Source organism: Geotrypetes seraphini, chromosome 4 (assembly GCF_902459505.1).
Source record: "Geotrypetes seraphini chromosome 4, aGeoSer1.1, whole genome shotgun sequence".
In the NCBI taxonomy this organism is placed as follows: domain Eukaryota; kingdom Metazoa; phylum Chordata; class Amphibia; order Gymnophiona; family Dermophiidae; genus Geotrypetes; species Geotrypetes seraphini.
The window spans coordinates 74,402,675-74,426,720 of NC_047087.1; the positions used below are offsets into that span (position 1 = coordinate 74,402,675).

A 24,046-nucleotide genomic window follows, 5' to 3' on the forward strand; every position below is an offset into this window, starting at 1 on the left:
AAAGGGAACTATAAAGACAATCCAAGAATGTAAAACCTTTGAAATCAAAATGATAAAATATTTTGACACCTACCAGACAGGACTTGGCAAAGATCTGGGCTTTCTTTCCCACTACAAATACATTTAAAACTGCTCTTTCACCTTTCCCTCCCCCCCCCCCAGCCCCCCTTCCTATCTGACAAAGAAGGGGAGAGTGTGGCGCAGTGGTTAAAGCTACAGCCTCAGCACCCTGAGGTTGTGGGTTGAAACCCACACTGCTTTTTGTGACCCTGGGCAAGTCACTTAATCCCCCCCATTGCCCCAGGTACGTTAGATAGATTGTAAGCCTGTTGGGACAGAAAGGAAAAACTGCTTGAGTACCTGAATAAATGCATGTAAACTGTTCTGAGTTCCCCTGGAAGAACGGTATAGAAAATTGAATAAATAAATAAAAGCTCATCATAAAATGCATTGAGTTAGTCTAGTGTATTTGAAATTGTGTGCCTCCTGAGATTTCATGGGTGTCACTGAAGAGGAGAGATGCCGGTGCCAGCTGACTCTACAGGATGTGCCTCTTGCGAAGAGAGGCATGTCCTGCAAGCAATCTCCCAACACCAGTACGTCTTTCTCTGCTGGCTCTTCTGACTTCAGTCCAATAAAAAAGGTATTACCTTATTTCCTTTGTTTTTTTTATTTTATTTATTTATATTACCTTGGAAAGCGGACTAACATGGCCACCACACCATTTCACTCTCTGGTGCAAAAAAAAATCTATACAAATTTTGCAAGAATATAAATACATGTATCGTGCCTTGATTAGCTCCATTTGAACGTGAAGTTTTGAAAAAAACGCACTTGCACTTGTGAGCGCTACTAGTTTCGTGTTAGAGGATGACACGGGGGCCAAATTTTTCCCTGTCCCTGCAGAAACTCAATTTTCCCATCCCGTCCCCACAAGTTTTATTGCTGTCCCTGTCCCGTTCCTCTAAGCTCAGCCTTAACCGCACAAACCACTAACGCTTAAGATTTTAAAGTGTTTGAGGCTTATGCAAATGAGGACAGAGCTTGAAGGAATGGGGCAGGGACAGGAAAAGAACTTGCCGAGACAGGAAAGGAAAAGGAGTTCCCTTGGAGACGGGGAAAAATTTATCCCTGAACAGTGTTTCCTAAGTTGATCCTGGAGTACCTCCTTGCCAGTTGGGTTTTTAGGAAATCCACAATGAATATGTATGAAATTAATTTGCATATTCTGCCTCCATTATATGCAAATTCCAGGACTGACTTGACTTAGGAAACATTGATGAGATGGGTGGGGAGTCAGGAGCTGGGGAGAGGTCATACCATAGGAATGGCCAACGGATACTGCTCTTTTATATACATATATTTATATTGCAAAATTTGTGCATATCTCGAATCTTGACATGAACATTTTCATTAGCTGTGGGTAGCATTAGTGCTTTGCCTAACCACATGCACACATATTTTATCTGTTGCGCTAGTATTCTTTTAAAAAAAGTGGGTGCCTATTTTGCTTTATAGAGTGGGCTCCACATAGGTACCCACTAGGCACCTAAGTATGCCCTCATTCTGCTACAAGATTGCTGCTTATATGGTGAAAAAATATTCCTATCTATTCCTGACAAACTGATCTAAGAAATGCAGTTCTCAGTTAAAGAACGAGTGGCCAAGCTTAAGACATTTTAACCAAATCTAGCCTGACAAGCTGATTGGGCCAGCAAATTTTACATTCATTTCTAATCAGGTTGCAGCCTATTCATAAATCCTGCGAGAATGTGAAACCGGAACGAGCCCTTTAGAACTAGATATAAAGCTGGTACATATTCTTGCTACTTGCAAGCAATGACATAGAGAAGTCTTAATAGTAAGTGACAGATACATCCTTTACAAAATACTGGTAGTGAGCAGTAGCAATACCTGACATCATAGCTATGGCTGTTTCTTTGTCCCAGAAAGCACATTTGATTTATTGCTATGCTGAGGCATGCTGTCTTGTCCCCAGACATGGATCAAACACATTTATGATGTGCACACAGAGAGGAAAATGCTAAATTGGACTTTTTACTTTCAACCCACTTTTCCCTCTATTCATTTTAGGAAAGCAGTTCTTCCCCTTGAAACACTGTAGTAAAAATTTTAAATACATATACAAGTTGAAATTGAACAGGACCCATGGATTAGGGATTAGAGTGATCCAACAGAGTTTTCATGCTTATTACTTGGATCAAAGGATCATTGGGACAAAGAATATGACCTCATTTTAATGTAAGTGACCTCTGAATAACCAGCCCTGGAAAGCATTATTTTTCTCTTCGCAGGGCTCTGCTGGGGATTCTAAGCAACGATTGCTTATTTTTCTCTTAAGAGAGGACATCTGGACAGTTTATCAATGAAGAGGAATTTGACTCTTGCTGTGAAGAGTCTGCGAAGTCTCCTTGAACCCACTGAGGGAATGCTGGGATTTCAGAGCATCTGCAGGCATCGGCAGTGACTGGGCCCAGCCCCCAGACAGTGGGGACTGAAGGCAGAAATTTATAGCCTTGGCTGATGTATGCTTTGAGCTCACGTGTTAGCAGACAAATTAGATGGGTCTCAGGCCCATGCAGCTGGAAGCAGCGTCCTGCCGAGCTCCACCTGATCTCCTAGAGTTTCCCATAAATCAGTACCTGCTAGGCTACAGACCTCGGCCATTAAAAAGAAATCACGGAAAATGCATGTTTGCTCAGGGAGAAGAGGAGTGGAATGTCACCTCCTTTTAGTGTTTTTAAGTAGTGGGCATAGATGTAATTTTTGACATTGCTCGCTCTATGGGGAAGGGGGAAGAACTAATCTATACCAGAATTAAGAAAAAATTATCACATGTATAGTAAGTTTCTATGTATATTTAAGACAGATTCCCTCCCACCTGGAAAATGTATTCACTGAACCTATTCACTACACTGACGAGTGGGGCTAACCTTGAAATGTTTGGAAGCACTGGGAATGGTAAATCGATGTGCCATTGACACAGGCCTTATGACACTCTTCCACAGAAAAGAAAAGAAACTATCAGAGTGTTTCTCATTGGTGTGAAAAACCTTCCTTAGGAACAGCTTACTGGACCAAAAGCAAAATCATTCTAAGATATTTGGACACCGTAGGTTTAAATGCAAGTGCTATCGGTAGCCCACAATGAAGCTACTCATAAGTAGTAAATTAAAAAAAACAAATCAGAGAAAACATTTCTTCACTCAATGTGCAATTAAATTCTGGAATACACTGCCAGAAAATGTAAGAACGTAAGAATATAAGAATTGCCATACTGGGACAAGACCGAAGGTCCATCAAGCCCAGTATCCTGTCTCCAACAGTGGCTAATCCAGGTCCCAAGTACCAAGCTGGATCCCAAGTAGTAAAACATATTTTTTGCTGCTTATTTTAGGAATAAGAAGTGGACTTCCCAAAGCCTTCTCAATAATGGCCTATTGACTCCTCTTTTAAGAAATTATCCAAGCCGTTTTTAAACCCCGCTAAGCTAACTGATTTCACCGAATTCTCTGGCAACAAATTCCATAATTTCATTACATGTTGTGTGAAGAAATATTTTCTCTGATTTGTTTTAAATCTATTACTTAGTAGCTTCATTGCATGCCCCCTAGTCCTAGTATTTTTGGAAAGAGTAAACAAGCGATTCACATCTACCCTTTCTACTCCTCTCAGTATTTTATAGACCTCTATCATATCATCTCTGAGTCACCTCTTCTCTAAGCTGAAGAGCCCTAGCCACTTTAGCCTTTCCTCATAGGGAAGTCATCCCAAACCTTTTATTATTTTTGTCGCCCTTCTCTGAACCATTTCTAATGCTGCTATATCTTTTTTGAGATACAGCGACCAGAATTGCACAGTATTCAAGTTGTGGCCATATTATAGAGCGATATAAGGGCATTATAACATTTTCTAGCAGTTTAAACAAGTTCCTATAAGAAATGTTCATAAACCATTATTAATACGGACTTGGGAAAATCCACTGCTTATTTCTGGGATAGGCAGCATAAAATCTGTTTTACTCTTTTGGGAACTTGCCAGATACTTGTGACCTGGATTAGCTACTGTTGGAAAAAGGATACTGGGCATGATGGATTTTCAGTCTGTCTCAGTATAGTGATACTTATGCTCTTATTTAATAATTTGTAATAAACCAGTGGTCTCTGATATGTGGCCCCCAAGGCTGCTGGCAGCCCCCCAAAGTCCTCCATTGCAGCCCTCAAACAGTTGGCTCAAATGCTCTTTAAATCCTGTAAATACAGTAATTTCAATCATGCCCACGAATGCAAACTACAATCTTTTAAGTTTACAGTTTATTTAAAATTTGATAAAAACGCAGATAAAACTTTTTTAAGTGCTGAATATAAAAAAATGAGATACAAAAACATACAGAAATACATAAAGACAAACAATGGACTACAACTTACAGGAACAGAAGGAATAGAGGGAGAGAACTACAATGGTATAAAAAAGAGTTAACAATAAAGGAGAAGATGAAGGGAAGGGGACATAACTGGAAAAATTTTTAAGGAAATAGAGGAAATTGAATGGTTAACTGATCAGTTGTTTAGCTGTGCTGAGGTAAGTAAATTTAGATTTCAAATGCATCCTTAAAGATAAAAGTTTTCAGGAAACTTTTAAATTTTCATAGTATGGACAAAATTGGCACACAGCACTTGTCCTCCCCCCAAACACCACACAGACCCACTGCTCTTCAACAAATGTGGATTCATTAGTGGTTGCAGCCATAAATGCCCAACTACAAACATCTTCAAACAGTAAATATCAACATACCACAATCATTAACGATGCACATTTTGATACCAATACATAACATCATATTCAACAGCAATGAACATTTTGATACCATTGTACAATATAACATTGCTGTATATTGATTCTTACAATAAGCAACTCATACGTGGATTGTCCAGTCTATCTGGCTGGGCTAACGTTGTTCTCCTGGGAGAGCCATTCAAGCTGTCCCCGCCTTCTCCCCATCCTGTTCAAGGAAGGGGCCCTTCACCTATCAGTTGTCAAAGTCAATGCCACACGGCCTCCCCGCCGTCCAAGCAGGGAGACATGCCTCTAAGTGTTTACATCACTTGCTTCTGCAGGTCTATACATTGCCACTTTTTTGCTATTACCAAAATATAATGCTGTATTCTTTCTTGGCCATATGCCGTGCGTATGACCCCAATGATCTCCTGCAATGACCAGGGATAGCGAAACCTCGCTTATCTTGGGTTCCCCACCAGGTATATGGCTGCAGCCCAGTGCCACCTAATGTGGTCCTGCTGACAAGTACTACACCAAGATCAGATAGAGCCGTCTAATTGGGTCAGTCCATGCTCGATACCTCTCTGTGATGATGAGCAGCATTGGTGAAAGGTGGTTCCACTCGACTATAAACATGTCATGGCCATAGTAAAGAACCAGGAAGATGGGTCAGAGGTAGCCTTATATTGCGAGTCGAATAATCCAAAAAGGTCACGAGCCTTACAGAAGCAATATGTAGAAGAGTGAGAAAAGGCCATCGAAAGGAGCACCAAGAGCCTTAGGTTATGACCCGAATAATCCAAAAAGGTCACGAGCCTGACCGAAGCAGGAGATCAAGAAAAGGCCATCGAAAGGAGCACTTAAAGGTCAAGGCCTTGCCGGGTGACATAGATAACTTCCCAAACTCCGTACATGCGATTAGGCTGTGTGATCCTCGGCCTAGTTTACACTCAAGCGTATTGAGCCCTACTAGGTGGCTACTTCACGAGATGTTAACTTACAGAAATAACCAGAGCCTCTGCAAGGTGCTACCCTACATGGTCCTCTGAGCCTAAATGATGGCATAAAAAGTTTCGCAGCACATGCCTTGTATTACCTCAGAGAAGACTTGTGCGCAATAAAGAGAACAATCAAGGGGGGTACTCTCCATTCCCCGCCAACCGCAGACTTGCATAAAAACTCCCAAAAGATCCCAGCCTTCGGAGAAAGCAGTATAGCATATATCCTAGCACATCGGTGCCTATGTCCCCTGTCCCTAATTGGCTCCCTGCCTGTTCCCCTTCCCCTCTTTTCCCTTGACCCCGCCCAGCCCCCCACCTATTTCCCTCTCCAAGCAATGGCCTCAGCCCTTTTGTCACCGCTGCCCCCCTAGACGGAGGGGTGCTTGTCCTTTCCTCTCTAAAATGATTTGGGAGTGAGTTCCAAAACTGGGGCGCAGTGATAGAAAAGATCTTATTACGCCTTGTGCTCATGATTTTTAAAGATTATGAACATTCAAACGTAGTGCTCTAGTGGTGGAATAGGGAATTAACAGTCTGTCTAAAAAGATAGGAGATGAGTTTGACGGATCTTAAATGGTAAAAGGGCAATTTTATGGGATATGTGATGAGGAATTGACAAGTATGTTACTCAAATGTTCAGATAAGCGCTTCTTCAAAGAATAAATTTCTTAGTGAAAGTTTCAAGTTTTAAGTTTATATTAAATTTGAAAACAAGATATTCTTAAGACAAATCTAAAACTTGAGCATAGTTAAGCATACATCCTCACATGCCATCCAGGTTGTTTCAAGGTTACTTCCCCTATAAATAAAAGCATATAAATGAAAATCCTTTTTCATCTCATCAGCTAAATCTCCAGCAGCTAACATATAGAATCCTACTTTTAGGCTGCCACTTCTACGAGTACAACTCTTCCGTTTCAAATGTGGCTGCAGCGTCCTGTAAAATTTAAAGAGCCGTGACCCTGTATGACCTCAGTATTCAATCGACCAATTGGCTCAGACCAATGTCATCCACTCAGTTTCCTTATTCAATCCACAGGGTTCAACTGTCTGCAATTTAAAAATCCAAAACTGTTCTCTGAAATTATCTAATTTTTGAAAATCACCACCCACCCACCCTCTTTCCACTAGTTCAATGATTCGCCATTTGAGGCCAGAAGTCTGATGTTTCTTAATCGAATGCTGGACTAATGGAGTCTCCTGATTTTTGGTATTAATCTTTGACTTGTGCTCAGTCAACCGAACCTTAAGTGCTCTGCTACTTCTACCTACGTACACCAGGTTACAGCGACATAGAATGACATCAATCATTCCTTTGGATAAGCATGAAGTTGCATCTCTAGATATCACCTTATATCTTGATTGTAGATCAGTCCAACAATTTCCCGTCATCACTCAAGTGTGCCATTTATGGAATTTTGTATTGTTGAAAATGCAAAACATATCCTTGAAGTGTTATAGAATCAATAGTAGTATTCATTTTTAATGTTTCATACCCAGTCCGAACAAGCAGGTCAAGGCGGTTTACAAAATCAGTAGTAGGTGTAAGCTTGAAATCTTTTGGTGGCCCTCAGAACTTTCTCATATACGCACAGCATCACTTTACATTGAAAAGCTTGGAGACCACTGTACTAAACTATCTCCTTCTTTTACCAAGGCGCGCTAGCTGATTTAGTGCACGCTAAATGCTAATGCGCCCATTATATTCTATGGAGCATAAGAACATAAGAATAACCTTACAAGGTTAGACCAATGGTCCATCAAGCCCAGTAGCTCGTTCTCACAGTAACCAATCCAGGTCACTAATACCTGGCCAAAACCCAAGGTGTAGCAATATTCCATGCTACCAATACAGGGCAAGCAGTGGCTTCCCCCATGTCTTTCTCAAAAACAGACTATGGGCTTTTCCTCCAGGAACTTGACCAAACCTTTCTTAAAACCAGCTACACTATCTACTCTTACCACAACCTCTGGCAATGTGTTTCAGAGCTTAACTATTCTCTGAGTGAAAAAAAAATTTCCTCCTATTGGTTTTAAGAACATTTCCTTGTAACTTCATCGAGTGTTCCCTAGTCTTTGTAATTTTTGACGGAGTGTAAAATCAATCCACTTGAACCCATTCTACTCCGCTCAGGATTTTGTAGACTTCAGTCATATCTCCCCTCAGCCGTCTCTTTTCCAAGCTGAAGAACCCTAAACGTTTTAGTCTTTCCTCTTACGAGAGGAGTTCCATCCCCTTTACCCTCTTGGTCACTCTTCTTTGAACCTTTTCTAGCGCCACTATATCTTTCTTGAGATAAGGACACGTTAGCATTTAGCATGCGCAGTACTCAAGTATTTTTCCCTGTCTGTCCCGGTGGGCTCACAGTCTATCTAATATACCTGTGGCAATGGGAGGATTAAGTGACTTGCCCAGGGTCACAAGGAGCAGTGTGGGTTTGAACCCACAACCCCAGGGTGCTGAGGCTATAGCTTTTTAACCACTGTGCCACACACTCCCATTACCTGTGTAAAGGTTTAGAATAATGGTATTTAAGCATGTCTGTGCCTAAATGCCAAGAGTCTGCCTATTTTATCAAGCTGCACTACAGGTTTTTAGTTCGGGCCAGCGAAGTATGTGTTTCAGTGCTCATAGGAATTCACTGATCGTCGAAGCATTTACTGTGCAGGCTCGCACAAAAAAAACCTCTCGCACAGCTTGATAAAAGAGGCTCATAATGTGTTATTGCAAGAGGGGGTGGATGCATGGGGAAACAGGCAGCATATAAGAGAGCTCAAACTTACATAGGTACGAACAATGTTTAGGTGTGAGCATTTAGGATAAAAACTTGTATTGAAAAATCTTGGACTGTAACTAAGGGAAATCTAACCTCTAATCTGCATATTATGCTTATAGGTACTGGATCCCTAGTATGTCTCGAGTTATGATAAAAACTTGTATCAAAAAACTTGTACTGTAACTATGGCAAATTGTAACCCGTTAACTATATATTATATATATTTAACCTGTAACCCGTTCTGAGCTGTTTGGGGAGAACAGGATAGAAAATGAAATACATAAATATACACCCATTTAATTTTTAGGCACATATTTATTCTGTCATAGAATAGGCCCCTACCAAGTGCCCTCTGGCTATCTATTTTTTTTTTTTTAATCTTTATTGATTTTCATATATCAACAGTGCAATACAGAAGTATATAAACATATAATAAATCAAGAAAAGCACAATCATCTTACAGACATACATGAGCATTTAAACCCACCCACCCACCCAACCAATAACTAGTCAACAAAAACATAAATAAATAGATTTTTTTCAATAACCTTTCCCTATTTAAAGTAGTAACGTAATCCCACTCTCCTCCCACCCACCTGGATGTATGTATTCAAAGGGCTAAAATTAAGATAAAAGCATCCCTCCCCCCACCCTCACCCTTCCCTGGATGTGTATAGAAATAAACAAAAATTAAAGACAAAAGACAACTATAATGAAGAAATAAAAGATGTCAATGGTCCCCAAACCAATTTAAATAAATTGCTATGCCCCAACATGTCAGCATTCATTTTCTCATATCTATAGCTTGAACATAATTCGCCCACCAAAAAGGAAAATTGAGGCGATCATAATTTTTCCAGTTACGAGTTACCATCTGCATGGCTATCCCGGTCATAATTAGAAAAAGCCGGCATTTTTAGCGGTCCATAGGGGCCTATGCAATAATGTTCCATATATGACTACCACATATGTCAATGAAATTGATGATTCCAGTGTGATACTAATCTGTCCCCATATTGACTTCCAAAAGTTGAGTATCATAGGACAATAGAACAACAGATGATCCAATGTCCCAATGTCCAGATGACAGTGCCAGCATCTATTAGATTTAGAACTGTCTAACTTTTGTAACCTAACAGGGGTCCAAAAAGATCTATGTAACAAGAAAAACCAGGTTTGTCTCAAAGATGCTGACACTGTACATATCATCCTCCAAGACCAAATTTGTGGCCATTGAGACACAGAAATGTACTGGCTATCTAATTGTAGATGCCTTGTTATAAAATTGCTACCTCCCCCCCCCCATATGAGCAAAATTGTACGCTATTTGAGCAATAATGTGCATTAGTGATCAACAGTGTGCACTATGGATAGCATTACCTCTAAAATATAAACACGATTTAAAAATCTCAAGTTAAAGATGAAAAATCCTGTAAACAACTTGGGAAAGTAAACAAATTTGACCTGAACACCCCTGTTAAGTCGTCTGATGTGTAAATTCTGGTTGAATTCTGAATTAATCAATTGTGATACTATCCCCCTGATTTACGAAGCTGCCGCATGGCAACGGTCCCGAAGCCCTTTAAATCTCTATGGGCTTCGGAGTCATTACCGCAGCTTAGCCGCTAGTGTGGCTTCATAAAACAGGCCCTATATCTCACTGAGGTGTGGCTATTTGTTATGGCTCGCCCTGTAGCCACATTTCTTGAAAAGGCTTGCTCTGGAACTTATTTGCATTCATTGCAGACTTTTGCTGGAAATGGGCTGCACGTGTGGGAAATCCTGCAGGCTAGTTCATTTGCCATAAAGTTTCTTCCATGAAGGCTTACAGTGATCTTTAAAGTTGTAATTAAAACATGGAAATATTTTCCTGAAAATTAAATCCAGAATTTTTTTTTACTCATTTTGCATAAGGGTCACTTTAACTTCAACTTATGGAAACATAATCAGATCTTTTTTTTTTTCAATGGTTTATCCCTATCATTTCTCAGAAAAGTCTAATTATAGCAATGTAGTGTACAGCTGTTTCTTGCTAACTCCTAATTCTATCCAGGTTCCATTTTGACTTTCTATACTATACACAACCCTCATTTAATATCTTAGCTTGGTCTTGGCATAGGATCTACAGAACTTCCACAAAACCCATTTATTTACTTAATGAACCATTTTCTAACAATAGCTATATAGGAAGGATAATAATAGGGCATCACACATTTTACAGCACGTAGGGTAAAGTTTGAGATCATGTAGATTTCATGGCATGTTTCTTAGAAGCTTTTTACTAAAGTCTGATAAGATTTTGCACTTACCACACCTGAACAGCAAAAGTGAAAGGGACAGATTCTCAAAACTAAAATCTGCCTTTAACGTGCTCGCTAAACTGGTTCCAGCTGATTTAGCGTACATTTATTTTAGCAATGGATTAACAAAACGACTTACCAAGGTCTTTTCTGAGTTTTCTAGCAGTCTCCAATACGGCCATGCAAATGTAATACAATGAAGTCATTAAAATGATCACGCCGAGCGATTCTCTATAAACGCCAAGTGATTCTCTAACCTCGTTGTGCCACATTTGTGGCCAAAATTTGCCAACAGGTCTGAGCTGTTGTTGCCTTATTTTCTGATCAGTGCCTGAGCACTTATTGGCTCAGACACTGACAGGAAAGTAAGATTTGACAGTTCAAATCCCCTCCCCCATGCAAATTAAAATTAAAAAAAAACCTAAATTGAAGATCGGCAAGAGAGATGTCCACTCTCTCCTATTGCGTCGCACAATTATCTGACACTGCTACCCCCCCCACACACACACAGTGGGAGGGAGACCCACTCCCTCTCGACACCAAGCAATACCCCCTGACACCTCCCTGGCAGCGGAAGAGATACCTACTCCCTTCCACCACCACACAACTCCCCAATCCCCCCATGCCTGCAATGACCCCGCCCCAGGATGAACCGGGGAGGGGAAGGCCCGCCATTTTGAATAGACTGGCCTTCTGGCTGGAGGGAGTAGGCATCCTACCGGCCAGCCAATGTTAACAAGATAAGGGTGAGGGGCAGGGGTCATCACAGGCATGGCAGGGGTTGTCGGTGGTGGAAGGGAGTGGGCATCACTCCCAGTGCCAGGGTAGTGTTTGGGGAGCATTGCTTGGGAGCAGGAGGAAGTGGGCATCACCTCCGCTTCTGGAGGGGTGTTGGAGGGGAATTGCTTGGTGGTGGGAGGGAGTGGGCATCTCTACCGCTGCTAGGGGGGTGCTAGGGAGGGGAGTTGCTTTGTGGGAAGGAGTGGGCATCTCTCCCGCTGCTGAGGGGGAGCATTGTTTGTCAGTGGGAGGGAGGGAGCATCTTTCCTGCCGGAGATCTTTGATTTTGTGGTAGTGGTGGTGGTAGTGGGGTTGTGCATTTATTCTGCGCATGTGCCCATCACTATTACCTGCGATGGGCACTTAGAATTTAGCGAACCTTCGCTACTCTCTGCCAACCTCATTTGCATGAGCATTTTGTGGAGAATGACTCGCTTTTTTGAAATCGCTACAGTAATGGCTGTGACAGCGGTCCATCGGTTTTTAATGCAAAGTTTTGAGAATCTAGCCCTCTGTGTGGTAAATGTAGGGGATGTGCTCAGCACCTACCCTGCATTTAACATCCACGGCCAACATTTACTACACAAGCCCATGTTTCATAGTTTTACAGATGAGTGTACTTGTGCTTTCTTGCCCAGGCTTTGAATTTGGCCTTTATGCTCATAGTTAAATAAAAAGAAAGTCTTTGATAATTAGATTGTAAGCTTTTTCGAACAGGGACCGTCTTTTGCGTGTTTAATGTACAGTGCTGTGTGCATCTGCTAGTGTTTTTGAAATAATAAATAGTAGTAGTAATAGCAGTGTTGGCAATTCCATCCTTTGATACCCCCCATCATTTTGTCCCTTCCAATATCCCTGGCACTTCTGATCCTACTCCTCTGGACCATTCTCCCCCCCCCCCCTCCCTCAAGCTCACTCCTCCTTGAGTACAGCCTGCCAGGAGTATAGTCCTCTAAGCAGAAGCCCCAAGTAGAACTACCCCCTCCAGAGCACAATCCTCCTTCAATTGACATATTATGAATTGCCCCACCCCCTCAGAACAAATGCATCCAGGGAAATCTAGTGCATGGGGTGAAAGCAGTTTCCTTCCACTCTGACTCCCTATTGCTCCAGATCTCAAAATGTCGATCCTGACCCCTAGCAGTAGTCTCTGCAGTACTGCTGCTAGGAGTAATTTTTCTATATATGGAGTGATTACCTTTATATAGAGGACAAACCCTAGAAGTAGTGCTATGCAACTACTACCAAGAGTCATGAAGGCCCTGCAGAAACTAGTCCTGGTGGGGGCAGAGAGGTTCAGACTATACTGGAGTAGAGGGGTTTATGCTCAAGGTGGGTTTGTGCTTCAGGGGATGTGCATTGGGGAATGTGCTCTAGGATGCCTTGTGTTTGGTGGGAAGAGAACTGGAGGGCTGGGGGATGGAAAGGAGGGGAGTAGGTGCCAGGGAATGTGGAATTGGATGGAAATAATGGAGGGAAGATTAGAGGAGCCAAAGGTAGACCTGCTTTTTAGATGGGTCCATCTGGCCACTAGACTTAGCCGGCATGTCAATGGATATTGGCAGTTACTGGCTAAATTGCATGACATAGCCAGTCACTGGTCAATCCACTGAATGGGATATTGGGTAAAGAACAGCATCCACAGAATCACCAGGTCAAGCTGTGTATAGTTTACATATATTTCTGATCTTAAGGTGCTGCTGGTATTGTCAGCTGTATTAATATGGACTGTTATCACATACAAATCCTGTGATTTACATGGGTCAGTGTTTATGAGACACAAATGAAGCAAAAGCTATCACAGATAGCTTGGCTGTTCGCGGTCCCGGTCATTTGCGGTATTTTCTGACCGCGTCATTACCAGGCAGGGGAGGTAGGAGAGGGCAGCTGGAGAGGCAGGAGAGGGCGGCTGGAGAGGCAAGAGAGGGCAGCCAGAGCGCCGGCGAGTGAAGGAAATCACTCGCTTGTATGCTCTGACCGCCTCTTCCTGTACTAAAGTCGGGCCTTACCAATCAGGAGCTGCGTGTCAAAGCAGGAACTTGTCCAACCTTGTCTTGAATCCCTGGAGAGTGTTTTCCCTTATTACAGACTCTGGGAGAAGAATAACTTTCTTACGTTTGTATGTAATCTATCCCCTTTTAACTTTAGAGAGTGCCCTCTTGTTCTCTCTACCTTGGAGAGGGTGAATAACCTGTCTTTATCTACTAAGTCTATTCCCTTTATTATCTTGAATGTTTCAATCATGTTGCATATGGAAATATTCATGCGCCTATGTTTTTACTGCACTAATATGTAATAAACTGTTTAGCATACTTTTGAAACTTACTTTCTCATTAGCACAGATTTTACATTATCACTAACCCAATTATATTTATATGCATTAACCAGGGAAATACTTTTTAAAACCAATAGAAGGAAATATTTTTTTTTCACTCAGAGAATAGTTAAGCTCTGGAATGCGTTGCCAGTGGATGTTGTAAGAGCGGTTAACGTAGCTGGTTTTAAAAAAGATTTGGGCAAGTTCCTGGAGTAAAAGTCCATACGTTATTAAGATAGACATGGGGAAGCCACTACTAGATGGACCATTGGTCTGACCTAGTATGACTATTCTTATGTTCTTATTGCTGTCAGTGGACTTTGGAATACTGATTTTTTTAGTTTTTACAAAGATTAACCCCCCCCCCCCCCTTTTAACAAAACCGAGATAGTGGTTTGTAGTGCAAGGCTGCACTAAATGCTCCGTGCTGCTCCCAACACTCATAGGAACTCTATGAGTGCCAGGAGCAGTGCAGAACATTCAGCGCACTGGCCTGCGCTAAAAACCACTATTGTGGTTTTGTAAAATGGGAGTGAATTTTAATCAATTTAAAATTGACACTTTAAAAAGCCAGATATTTATACAGAAACTTTAAAGTTTCAGCCTACAGAAAAGCAGAGAGCCTACAGGGTAGAACCAAAAATGGAATAACACTTAAATTGAAATGCCACTTAAACTGAAATACAGATCTTTCTAAAGAGTATCAAATAGCATCATATCCCACATGGGACATGTAGGACCTGGACCGATTTAATTGCAGGTATCCTGGCAGGACACAGGCCTAACTGAACTATAATAAACCAAAGAAGGGTAAAGTGATCTGAGGGTACAGAACCCAATTTTCTAACAGTATTTGGTCTATAGAGTGCTGCTAATATGAGCCAAAACATTTGAGATTCATAGTTCCCAAATATGAGGTAATATACCCAAAGCATTAGAACATGTTGCCAAAAGTAATGGAATGCAACCCAGGAGTCAAACTGTAAAATACCCAAACAACATAGAGAGAAATACAATTAAAAAGACTAAGACCAGACTTCTACGGTGACTAAACAGCAGCTTAGATCAGCTTGTTGTATTACATAGCTAAGTTTGTATGAATCTTTAATTTTTATTATATGTACAACCTGTCTGTATCTCGCCTTGTTAACATTTCTCTTTTTGTACTTAATGTGTATTAAAATCAATAAAATCTTCAAACTTAAAAAAAATTCTGAAATGATAAACCTAGTTAACATTCCCCAGGACTGTCATCTTCAAGTTTTCTTATGCTCATAATAGATATCTATAACACTGACAATATGCATCCAGAGCACTTTAGGAAGCAGGTGAAAATTTAACTCTTCACCTAGAACTTTAATGGAAGAAATAACTAACTTGCTAGTCACACACACAAGAAGTGACACTTGGCTGCACATACCATAGCAGGACACATAGGCAGCGGAATGCTACTTGGTTAGGGGAGGGGGGCAGGAGTTCCACCCTAGCACCACGGAATCCTACAGTTCGGCCTCTCCCCAGCTCCCGACTCCCCACCCACCTCCTCCTGATGCTGTACTTTTAAATCTTCAGGCAGGCGCTGCGCAGCGTCAGCGAGTAGGCCTGCCCCCATGAGTAGAACGAAGTGCTACGGGTTAGGCTTGCTCACTGAGCAGCAACTGCCGGAAGATTTAAAATTATGACACCAGAAAGCGGGTGGGAGGGGGGGAGCCACCAATCGAGAGACCACCAATCTTTGGGGAGGCCATGGTCCCTGTGGCCTCCCCCCTTCCGACGCCTATGGCAGGACATGTTTATCCATTCCTACCCTACATAAGATCGTTTCCAAGCACAGTCTGACCTCGTGCAGCTTTCTTCAAATTACTCTCTTATTTTCTAACTTCTGTTACTCTCTCTCTTCTATCTATATATTCCTTCTTTGCTTACACCCTATGCTGTCTACGAAAATGTGTTGACACTGTAATGTAGCACACTATGCCATACTTTGGGCTCCTTTTACGAAGGAGCGCTAGGGCCTTAACGCGCGGAATAGCGCGCGCTAAGATGCCACGTGTGCTAGCCGCTACCGCCTCCTCTTGAGCAGGCAGTAGTTTTTCAGCTAGTGCATGCACTAAAACCGCTAGCGCACCTTTGTAAATTTGAATTTTTTTTATTGCTGTAATTGTCTATTGCTTATGGTTGACTTATTCTTGCTGTACATCGATTTCAGTGAACTCCTTCAAAAAAGTTGGTAAATAAATCCTTACAAATAAATAAAATAAGAGATTCACTAACAAATCTTGGTTGAGTGGTCTCCATTCACTCCATTCAGAGATCTGTACAATCCTATTATAGAAAGGAACAATCTGTTCAGAGATGAGTATCCCCTGAGCTGGCTCAAGTACCAGACTTCACACTTCAGAAAACATGCTGCTGAGATAGTCTACATCTATTTGGCCTTTCCTTTGCTTGGGAACTTTGCAGAATAATCATTAATAAACCTCTTGTATCTAACTGGTACATTTTCATTTTCCAAGTCTCAAAACTCATTATTTATTTATTTAAAATTTTTCTACACTGCTTAAAAAACTAAATCGTTCACATGAGTTAAAACAAATACTTCCTAGTATAAACATTCAATGTGGTTCACCAATAAAAACTGGTACCAAAAAAAAATGCAATTTAGGTCAGTAAAGATCTCAACAAATATCTAAATACTAACAAAACCTTAAGTTCCATAACCTACAATTATGACCCAAGGTCTCATACCTACAGCATAAATATTTGCAAGTGGAAAGGAATCTGGTTCCTGCAGATGCAGGATTGATCAGAGGGAGGTCATGCAAGCAAGAACAATAATGGGTCATTCAATTGCCCTTATTTGCATAAAAATAACAGCTTCATAATGAACAATGCAGAGACAAACAATAATTTCTCTAAGAAAGTCAGTTCATTCTTCTCCACTTTCCTCCTAAACCCTCTGTTCTCCATCTCTGCAAATACTATTATCATTCCTGTCTCCTCTCCTTGTAACCTTGGAATCATCTTCGACTCTGACAACACTACTAAAGTCTGTCACTTCTATCTCTACAACATCATCAAAATTTGCCCCTTCCTCTCTGAGCACACTCCCCGGGCCCTTGTCCACTCTCTTGTAACCTTACGCTTAGACTACTGCAATCTGCTTCTAACAGGTCTCCTGCTGAATTATCCCTCCCCCTGCAATCTGTACTAAACTCTACTGCATAACTTATCTTCTGCCAACCTCACCACACTCACCTCATCCTTCTCCTCAAATCACTTCACTGGCTCCCTATCTGCCTTCACATACAGTTCAAACTTCTATTACTAACCTACAAGTGTGTTCATTTTATAGCATCTCAGTTTCTCTCCTCTTGTCTCTCCTCATCCACCTCCCCGAGAACTCTGTTCCTAAGACAGCTTGCTTTTATCTGTACCTTCTCCTTCACTTCCAATTCCAGATTTTGTTCCTTTCATCTCACCACCCCTTATGCTTGGAAAAAAAAACTACCTGAGCCCATCCGCCATGCCCCTTCCCTTGTTCAAAAGTAGGCTGAAAACCCACCTATTGAGACAGCCTTCAACTCATAACTCTACTTCCATCTGCCCTCTATTCACCACCCCAGCCAGCAATTTAACCATCCCCTCTAACTGTAACCTCTACCATGGCATCCTGTTTGCCTGTTTTGATTGTTTAGATTGTGAGCTCATTCGAGCAGCGACTGTCCCTTTTGTGTCTCTGTACAGCACTGCGTACGTCTGGTGGAGCTCTAGAAATAATTAATAGTAGTAGTAGTTAGAGGTGACATAATTATTCCCAACTTTGTGCCAGCTTGGACTGGAACATCTCAGGATGAACACATTTTTTGGGGGGAGGGGAAGTTATTAATGGGACCTAATGTTAAGATGGGCTATTTTACAACAAGCCGTGTTATTTTAGCACAGGGTCTTATTGCATAAAATAGGACACTTGCTAAATCTGTACAACGTGTAGTAAAATAACGTATCTGAACAGTAGCCCATATTGATAATTTTTCCCATCCTCCAGATGTGTTCATATTGAGATGTTCCAGTTCAAGCTGATGCAAAGTCAGGTGTGGAAAGTAACTCACCCTGCTCTCAGGGCATACATACCCTGAATTCCTGTAAAAGGAAGGAATACAACTTGCAAGAAGTCTGTGGAGCTGTAGACACTGCCATTGAGCAAACTGAATTTTGAGAGCACAGAGAGGAAGTCCATTCAAATCACAATCAGCAGTAGTGAGAAATGCATTTGAGATAACACACAAGACCGTGTTAACAGATTTCCATGTGTCACATGTCTCTAAAATTTTCATGGCATTCAAGTATATTATGAAACTATGAAAAAGACATCTTCAAAAATATATATTTTCTGTGGTATACAGAATACCAATGATGGGGTAGTGTGCTTAAAAATACCAGGGCAAATTAGAATAAACTAATTCCGAACAGATGTCTATGACTACTTGTTTATACAAGGTTTTATAAAAATATGAAATTGCCAGTCAGGAAAAGTTGTTTAGGCTAAAAATGTGATGAGATCAACCAGGAAATCATTAGACATTAGAGCATTTGAGCAACAGTAAGCAGAGAAAGAGGAAGCTTGCATGGCCCAAAGAGAATGTCTCTTAATCAAGTTTCTTATATTTGTATAATGTGACTCAGAAATTAGACCAGACTGTGAGGGTGGAACACCCTACAGTAAGACATTTTATCTGAGCACAACTACAAATTTTTCAGTATGCTATAAAACCTAAAAACAACTGAAACCAGAGAATAGTATTAAAGAGGAAAAATTCAGGGACTCCCCTTACTTATCCTTAAAAGAAAAAAAAACTCCCCATATTTTAGCTGCCAAAAATTTGCCTTGGCCTCTGACTCTGGAAATAATAGATTGACCTCCCTCAGTGGGACAGCAACAAACCCTTTGTACATTTTCAACTTTGCCTGATCACATTGCTATTTTTAAAATGTTTTTTTTTTTTTTTTTTTTGCTTGGCCTAAGAGCTTGCATAGAATGAAAACAATACTTTTTGTCGTTCCCCCTTGTTGCTTCAGTTCATGCTCCCTGTTCAATGCTTATGATGTGCCTTCTTCTTGGATTCATCCTGCAACCCTACATGGTACTTGAGCAGTAAAGAAATGCAGCATGGACTAAACTGCTACATTGACCCAATTTGTTTTACAGTGACTGGTGCCACAAATAGCATCACTGAGCAGCTGAAACTAAATTCTGTTCATGGCATTCAAATACAGTATTCCTCTACAGTTTCTTTACTTCATTAGACCTTGAACCCCATGGCAGATACCAGTTCCTCTTTCTTCATTTTTCTTTCTGCGTACTTAAGTTATGCTATATGCGTCCCAATTCTCTATTTTTGCACTGGAAACTTTCAATAACACAAATTGAAAAACACTAGATACACCTCTCAAAATTAGCAGCCTCTAAGGGACCCAACTGTGTGCCTTATTACTAGCAAACATCTGCTACTTGCTGTGGAATTTGACGTTCTTGTTACCTTCAAATATATCTCAGCAACCTCTTAACATTTGTGGCCTTTCCTTACTTTACACCCATCTCTCCCCATGCAGAGCATCTGCAGCCCATTCTTGGACACCATATCACTTCCCAGCAGAACATCTAATTCTGGATCCAGATCTCCTTCCACACATACCTCATATCTGGCCGTCTTCCAGATGCAGCCACACATTTTCATCTGCACATACATCACTGTCATCTTTCCGGCAACAGTATCATTTGATTAATGAACCACTCAATCAATTCACCAAACTCCCATGACCACTGATCTACCAATTTTTGAGGAGCTCTCTATTTTTCTATTCTAGTTAATCACTCTTTATAATCTTCCACGTTTTTTGCTTTTTTTCCCCCTGAATCTCTCTGTATGCTTCTCAAGTAATTGAGAGCTTTAGTAGTTGTACCAGGCATGGAGAAAACTGGAATCTTCATTATTAAATTCTCATAACCTACAAACTCCTTTGATTATTTTTACTCTGGTCTGATAAAATGCTTCACAACCTTAATCATCAAAAACAACATTTCTAGTTTTAACACCAGTGACCACTTATCTGATCAATTTTATATTTAAAAAAAAGAATTCTCATATATGTCAAATCTTCCAAGTCTTCTAGATCAGTGGTTCCCAACCCTGTCCTGGAGGACCACCAGGCCAATCGGGTTTTCAGGCTAGCCCTAATGAATATGCATGGAGCAGATTTGCATGCTTCTCACTTCCATTATATGCAAATCTCTCTCATGCATATTCATTAGGGCTAGCCTGAAAACCCAATTGGCCTGATGGTTCTCCAGGACAGGGTTGGGAACCACTGTTCTAGATTATCAGGTATGAAAACATTTCTATAATGACATGGATTAATGGAAATATACGTATTTCAACACAAAATAATCCATGTGTCACCTTGCCGCTGTGTTGGCGATGACTTTTAGACTGCTTGGATTCCGGATTAACTTGTCTAGGATACTGACAATCTGCTCAAACTTGGGTCTGTTGTTTCTGTCTTTCTGCCAACAGTCCAGCATCAGTTGATACAGGGCAGCTGGGCAGTCCATGGGGGGTGGCAACCGATAGCCTTCATCTACAGCTTTAATTACCTGCATGAATACAAACATTTAATGATGCTTATGGTGATATAGAAACATAGAAACATAGAACATGATGGCAGAAAAGGGCCTTCGGCCCAACAAGTCTGCCCACTCAAATAACCCTCCCCCTAAGTTCTTCTTTGAAGTGAACCCACATGTTGATCCCATTTGTTCTTAAAGTCAGTCACGTTATTGGCCTCAACTACCTGAAGTGGAAGATCATTCCAACGGTCAACCACCCTTTCGGTGAAGAAGTACTTCCTAGTGTCACTATGGAATTTCCCACCCCTGATTTTTAGCGGATGCCCTCTTGTCGCCGTAGGGCCCTTAAGGAAGAAACATAGAAACATAGAAATAGACGGCAGATAAGGGCCACGGCCCATCTAGTCTGCCCACCGCAATGACCCTCCCCCACCTAACTCAGTGAATAGATCCCACGATGTCTTCTTCCATCTCAATACGGTAAATAACGTATTTGAACGTCTCTATTATGTCACCCCTCTCTCTGCATTCCTCGAGAGAGTAAAGGTGCAACTTACCTAGTCGTTCTTCATATGGTTGATTTTCCTTAGAGACTCAATAACTATATGACCAGGACATTTTAAGGGCAATTCTATAGTTTGATACCTATACTTATATGCTACTTATGTACATTAGAGGTGCCAAAATTGTCAGTTATATGCATAAGTACACTATGGGCTCCTTTTACTAAACTGAAGATTAGCGCATGCTAACCCCTGCACTACGCGGAAAAACTAATGCCAGCTCTATGGAGGCATTAGCACTAAGCGTGCGCTAAAACCGCTAACACTGCTTAGTAAAAGGAGCTCTATGTACTATTCTATAAAATAGTATGCAAATACTTTAGCATGAAACTGCAAAGAGGCATACACATGAGAGGAGCACGGAAGGAACACAGACGTGTCTCTACCTTAGCAAAAGAAACTGTGGAAACAGATGTTCCTGGTGCAGGCTTTTTAATCAGTCTATAAATGATAGCAGGACAATCCACATGTATATGATGCAAAGAGGATCCAACACGGTCCGTGTTTCGGCCAATACGTCTTCTTCAAGGGTCCTAGCATTAGCAACTAATTGAGAAACAAATGTGGATGTGGTGAACATAAGCCCAGGTGCATGGGAGATGCTCAAGGAAATTTACTCCGGTTGGGTCCTCTTTGCTTCATATACATGTGGATTGTCCTACTCTCATTTATAGACTGATTAAAAAGCCTGCACCAGGAACATCTGTTTCCACAGTTTCTTTTGCTTTGGTTCATTGCTTCACTGTGAAAATATAGGGTTCTTTCTTGTTGGTTGACCCACCTTATACATATAACGTAGAACTATCAGTTACACTTTGACTGTCATTGACTTGGCATAAATAGTCAGCTACATTAGATAGATTGTGAGCCTGTCAGGACAGATAGGGAAAATGTTTGCGTACCTGATTGTAAACTGCTTAGATAACCTTGATAGGCAGTATATAAATATATAAACAATAATAATAAATAATAATAATAAAAGTCATGCTTAAATTTAGGTGCACAAATTTAGGTTTATTCTAGTATTCTATAACAGCATCTTGGTGCACAGATGTTGTTATAAAATTGGTGCTCAGTTCATATTATTGACGTGGCTAATTGGAGGTAACAAATAAGAAAATCAACCCTTTCATATTTGTTTGGAATATTTGACTTTTCTTCATAGCTTGGTAAAGGAGACAGCTCATAGGCTAGAGTATACTCACATCCTGATTGGACATCTCCCAGTAAGGTCTTTCACCATATGACATCACCTCCCATAAAACAATCCCATAACTCCACACATCACTGGCAGAGGTGAACTTGCGGTATGCAATGGCTTCTGGTGATGTCCATCGAATTGGGATTTTCCCTCCCTACAATCAAAAAAGTAAAGGTAAGTATGTTTTCCGATAATCATGAATCAAAACTAAACTGGGTTTTATTAAACTGCAGAAGAGCTTCTTACCATGGGACAGTAAGGAAAATGCTCTGACGCTAATAGGAAGTAAATGAGTGTCGGAGCATTTACTTCACTGGCCCGTGGTAAGAAGCTCTTCCATGGTTTTGTAAAAGGAGCCCCGGGTAGCAGTAGAGAAAACAAACACATAGAAACAAATGCATAGAAACATAATTAATGAAACTGTTTTACAAATAACTAGATGTTCAGTAATTGTCAAAATCTTAAATAATTCTGTTTGTACCTTAAATCTATGGGTAAGAGATTTGACATAGCAAGGAAAGCCAGACTATTTATTTGTTTAATTTAATTTATTAGGATTTATTTACAGCCTTTTTGAAGAAACTTATCCATGGCAGTGTACAGCAAGAAAAAGTTTAAAAAGTTATTTTAAGCAGATACGAGTCGAATAGAAATTGCAGATGGTGATTCAAAAATTTTAGGTCGTTCAAGTACTGATTTAGGCAGGTTTTTAGACATATTTCCATTTTGATTATGAACCTCAAAACTACTACAACACAAACAAGGGACTAACCTCCCTTTTACAAAACCCTAGCGCAGTTTTTAGCACCAGCCGCTGCAATAACAGCTCTGACGATCATAGAATTCCTTTGAGCGTCGGAGCTATTCCTGCCACCGCCGACGCTAAAAAACACACTATGGTTTTGTAAAAGGGGGTGGGGTGGGAAGTCTAGGCTGCAGCATGTGAAGGTTTGAATATAGTATATTGGACTGAATTTTATAAATGGCACCTAACAAATCAACGCAGAAAAAAAAATGCTCAGCACTATTCTATAAATGGCGCTGTTTAAGGAATAGCGCTTAACACTGGGAACTGTGACTAACTATAGGTGTGGCCATTTGCAACAACTGAAACGTGCTACAAATCCTTGCACCTAATGAACACCTCCGATCCGAAACAACAAGGTGGAATCCAAGGTGACACCTAGGATTTTAATCGATGTTGAATACGATAAAGGATTACCCTTCAAACTATAATTAATGGGTATATACAAAAACTATTAAGTTACTGTTTGAAGGAAATGCCCAAGAATTTCATGAAACCTAGAACATTGCCAGTCCAACAGGTCCATAGTTCTGGTACAGTTGGTGTTTGAAATTTTGCAGAATCCTCCATCCTAAAGGGCTAGATTTACTAAGGTGCCCTTTTATTAGTATATGCAGTTACTGCAGCTTAAAATGGTACACCGTGGGATGCGCTCAGGCATCCTTTGCTAACTGCCAAATCCGTGTGTGCTAAAAAATATTTTATTTTTTCTTGGCAGGGGCATGTCAAGGGGACAGAGAGTGGGTATTCCTGCACTAATCTGCTAGCATGGCTACATTACTGCATTTCGCACAGTAACTGGTTAGCGCAGGATCACTGCATGAACCCTTACAAAAAAAAAGGAACATCTGCCATTTTACTGCAGTGATAAAAA

General features: G+C 40.8%; 1 protein-coding gene across 8 annotated transcripts in view; it reads right to left on the bottom strand.

Annotated features, from left to right (window-relative positions):
- EPHA3 (EPH receptor A3) overlaps positions 1–24,046 on the bottom strand; it is a 427,612-nt gene that overhangs the window by 16,945 nt on the left and 386,621 nt on the right. For all 8 annotated transcript variants that reach the window (XM_033941962.1, XM_033941961.1, XM_033941964.1 and 5 more), the window contains exons 14-15: positions 22,372–22,521; positions 20,437–20,630 (exon numbers count right to left, since the gene is read on the bottom strand). In XM_033941962.1, coding sequence (XP_033797853.1) covers positions 20,437–20,630; positions 22,372–22,521 — 344 coding nt within the window. The remainder of the gene's footprint in view (positions 1–20,436; positions 20,631–22,371; positions 22,522–24,046) is intronic.